This window comes from Anarrhichthys ocellatus, unplaced genomic scaffold, assembly GCF_004355925.1.
Source record: "Anarrhichthys ocellatus isolate YVR2014 unplaced genomic scaffold, GSC_Weel_1.0 scaffold1024, whole genome shotgun sequence".
NCBI lineage: Eukaryota > Metazoa > Chordata > Actinopteri > Perciformes > Anarhichadidae > Anarrhichthys > Anarrhichthys ocellatus.
In genome coordinates this window covers 1-4,477 of record NW_022280998.1, presented here as the reverse complement: position 1 = coordinate 4,477, position 4,477 = coordinate 1, and the positions used below count along the sequence as shown (strand labels likewise).

At 41.9% G+C, this 4,477-nt stretch overlaps 1 protein-coding gene across 1 annotated transcript; it reads right to left on the bottom strand.

The window, feature by feature from the left end:
* Positions 1-2,702: 2,702 nt before the first annotated feature.
* LOC116377213 (laminin subunit beta-1-like) lies at positions 2,703-4,404 on the bottom strand (the record flags this gene model as incomplete). Its single annotated transcript, XM_031838796.1, has 3 exons — positions 2,703-3,518; positions 3,972-4,131; positions 4,228-4,404. Coding segments are annotated over 3 exons (477 nt in total), but the record flags the coding sequence as incomplete, so codon positions are not given.
* Positions 4,405-4,477: the final 73 nt, after the last annotated feature.

The following is a 4,477-nucleotide window of genomic DNA, read 5'->3' as shown; positions in this document are numbered from 1 at the left end:
ACACACACACACACACACACACACACACACACACACACACACACAGAGAGAGAGAAGTAAAGAAACAAAGAACCTCATTGTTTGTTAAATGAGAGCTTGTCTCTATTCACTGCCAACATTCATCTGTTCAAAACATGCACGCACGCACGCACGCACGCCCGCACGCACGCACAGACATGTGAACCTAACACATGAATGCATTTTACAAGTGGGCTAAATGTAGCTATGTGTCTGCTAAATATGCTAAAGATACGTATAATGTGTTGTAATCTGCTTATATCACTTCATATAATTATTAGCATATCTGTCACGATCAGGCGTTGCCTTCTGTGTTCTGTGTGTCTTTCTGTAGCTCCTCCCTCCTCACTCTACCTGTCAGCCACTCCCTCAGCACCAGTCCAACTCCCTTCACCTGCCCCTGCCTCTAATCAAGCTCTCCCTCATCAGCACAACTCTCCTCACCTGTTCTAGCCACTATTTAAACCCCTGCCTCTCAGTCACTCACTGCCAAGTCATTGTGTTCTACCCGCCCGGTTGTCTCGTCCTGTTCCCGGTTTCGCCGCCTGCCTGCCTCGCCTCATTCCTGCTGGATTTCCCCCCTCGTCTCGTCTCGTCTCTTGTCTTGTGCTTGGACTCCCTGTTGTGTGTTGGTAACGATTCCTATTTGTGTTTAATAAACACCTGCTTCACGCTACTCTACCTGGTTTGAGTTCTCTACCGCACCCCGTGACAATTTATAAATATCATTAATGCTTCATAACAATATACATTACATTATAAACAATTTGTGTTATCTGCTCATATCATTGTATTGTTATAAGCATATATAAATATCAATGCTTTATAACAAAGCATTTTATGATGACTGGTTCAGTTACATACTACAGAATTTCTGGTCACTCACTGACTTTTCTTTGATAAGGAGCATAGTGTTCTAATATTTACATAGTTGTCTTACATTATAGTCATTTTATATTGTTATGATGTAATATAATGTGGATAGTGCGTTTGTGTCCCATTAACGCATGTGCTTCCTCCTCACTAGTTTCCATCAGGTCATACCGGACACCCACTGCTACCATTATTATTATTATTATTATAAGTCACATTTCTATTAATGCTATTTCATCATTATTATTCTATTATATCAACCACTACTGTTACTATTTGTAGTAATCATTTGTTATTATTCGTGCTATTACTCCTGTCATGTATCATTAATGTCATATGGATCGATAATGTTCCCTCCTTTGTTGCTTTCCTTGAGGTTTCTTCCTTTTTTCACAGTTAGAAATTTGTTTGTGGGAGTTTTTATTTTACCCATGGGACGATCTAAATATGTTGTACAGATTGTAAAGCCCTCTGAGGCAAATTTGAGATTGTGATTTTGGGTAGTACAAATAAAATAGAATTGAATTATTAATAAATACAAGTGGTTATTGGGCGCTTTAAGTGAAGTAATGCTATTCCTAAGGTATAGACGCATTAAATACTGGTAATAGGTCACTCTGTGGTCATTGTAAAACAAAGATCAATAAATCTAAAATGTCAGTGAGTGACCAGCAGTTACGAAGTATATGAAGAGAGACTCACAGAGCCGCTTGGCTGACGTCCTGCTGTAAGATTGTTGTCTTACTTCCGGTTGGCGGTCTACTTGTTTTAATGGGAGTAAACTGCTCCAGCTTAACCCAGTTAGTTGTGTTATATTCTTCGTTACAAGCAGACTGTTGGCCACTACGGCACCTCTAGGATCTTCAAGAGCGTCTTCATCCTTCCTAAATGGGCTTATTTTGAAGTAAGCCAGAAACTCAGACTAGCACAGATGGAACAACTAACTGGTAGTTTGATCCTCCATACTTTGAAGGTACACCCCGGTATAACACTTCTTGCTGTGGTTGATAGTGAATGTGGCCACCTGTGGGCTGACAAGTAACTATAAACCTGAGCCGGCCCCAACTGTGAACCTGAGCCGGCCCCAACTGTGAACCTGAGCCGGCCCCAACTGTAAACCTGAGCCGGCCCCAACTGTAAACCTGAGCCGGCCCCAACTGTAAACCTGAGCCAGCCCTAACTATAAACCTGAACCAGCCCTAACTTAAGTCTTAAGCCTACTCTTACATGTGGTGAGGGTTTCTGCCCCCCTCGACTGAAACTGGAAGCTGGTTCCACAAAAGAGCTTGATAACTGAAGGTTCTGGTTCCCGTTCTACTTTTTGAGACTCTAGGAACCACAAGTAACTGCATTCTGGGAGTGCAGCTCTTTAGTGGGGTAATAGGGTACACATTAGAACACTGCAAATAAACTACATTTCTTACATGTATCCTCACTGAAGAGGAAAAGCTCAACATGTGACATACAGAGACCATCAACAGCTGCTAAAGTACGATAGCCATCAATAACGGGGCTTAGCTTTTAAAAAACTGTGGGATTAGAAAGTTGCTAAAAGAAGGAAAGAGCTAAGAGACTAACAGAATTAGTGTACGTTTAAATGTATAACTGACATTTAGCCACTGTAATGAAGAATATAACAAATCGAATGGGTTATGCTACAGTAGCTATGCACGCAAACTCAGAAATGCTGACAATGAGAAATGAGAGAACACGCTGACTTCAGCACGTCAACACCTGAGAATCAACATCGGTCCTCCTGAGTCTCGTTCGTAGACAATCATGAACTAACAACAGTATATGTATACGAGTCGGTATGTTCAGGTTTCTGTCTACAGTAACATGATGACCTGTAACCGGAGGTGATGCTCATGTTCAGGTACTCTGAGGGGATACAAGACGTAGGTATATGATATAAAACAGATGTATTAACTGGTGTTTAATAAGGAGCAGAGCACTCTGGGATTTTACTAGGAGCGTTTATTAAAAATGATTTTGGTAAAAAATTTTGGCCACGTAAAAACAAAAAAACAAACAGGAAATACAAAATAAGAAAGTAAAAAAATCTGTGGTCACATGGTTTTAACATTCATTGTTTCATAACTTTAGACTTGAACTTTCATTTTATTACATTCACAAAGACATTCAAAACTCAAAAGTACAATTTTAAAAACTTTACTGAAGCTTTGAGAAAGGTTTTCTTTAAATATCAAGATTTATATTTTATAGCTACTTAACGTCTTGAATAGCCCATAAAATATCTTTGGTTTTCATTCAAACACCATAATTAGATTTTGGAATAAACATCTTTAATTTTGGTTCTCTCTCTTCTATGATTGGTAAAAGAGGTCACTTCTGATTCAGTGCGGAGTAAAGGTCAAAGGTCGAATCATCTATCGGCAACCCATCAAGAAAAAAAAAAATCTAAATCTACGAAGAACTTTGTGCTCTCAAACAATTTAACCAGAAACACATCCAACACATCTAACCCTAGAACAGACAGGTGGAGTAGATGGTGACCTTGCGGCTGATCTCCTGAAGCAGCTCCTTCACGGCCGCCTCCAGCTCCACCAGCTGCTCCACCTTCACCTCCAGAGTCTGCTGGTTGTCTCCGTAAGACTTCTCCAGGTCTGTAAAAGATAAATAAAACAAAAACTTTAACACTAGTGTTGGGTGGTTTTTGGGTCTACAAGTTTACACCGGTTTGATTGTAATATTGAAATGGTATTTATTACGCGTTCTGCCAAATTAAAAAAGTCACCTACATCAGCAACCAGTGAGGACAGAGTTACAGCGCTAGCTTGTATAAACCTCTTTTCCTTTAGGAATCATGACTTTTTGTGGGCGGAGCTTAGCTAAAAGCAGAATAATTATCCGAACACATTAGTTAATGCTGGCTAGCAAGTGTTGTTGTCTTTTCTTGATAACTGCTGAAGAACTCTGGGGCCGCGTCGCCTACTGGTAGACTACTTGATGGGAGAAGAGAAGACGGGAGATCCCGAGAGGAGGGCTGGCTAGTTAGCTAGCTAGCTTGTCCATCTGCAGAGCTCGCTAGTGCTGGAGTGATGTCAGTGTGATGTCACCTTTGAGCAGCTGCAGTTTGTCGCTGGCCTTCAGCAGCAGCTCTTTAGCTTCCTGCTGCAGTGACTCCGCCCTCTTCTTTGCATTAGCGACACCCCCGGCCTTCTGACCAATCAGCTGCTCCACTTTGGCATACTTCTCCTTCAGCTCCGAGTCCAGGTCCTACACAAAACACACACACACACACACACACAGCTCCTGATCAACATCAACTAGAAGATATCTGCAGATGTTTGAGTGTCCTTTAGGTGAACTCACCTTCTTCACGTCCTCTGCAACCTTTCTGATGCTCGCTGCATCTCGATTGGTGCGTTCGGTGCTCACAGTGACGTTCAGACCTTTGTCTCTCAGCAGCAGTACTTCCTGCTCCAGCCTCTGCAGCCTTTGGGTGGCGTTAGTCAGCTTCAACTCTGCATGTGCCGTCTCCAACTCCACCTGAACGCAGCACAGACAGGCAGCGCGTTACCTTCATGTTTCTAACGTGAGTGTAGCAAACGAAAGTGACAGG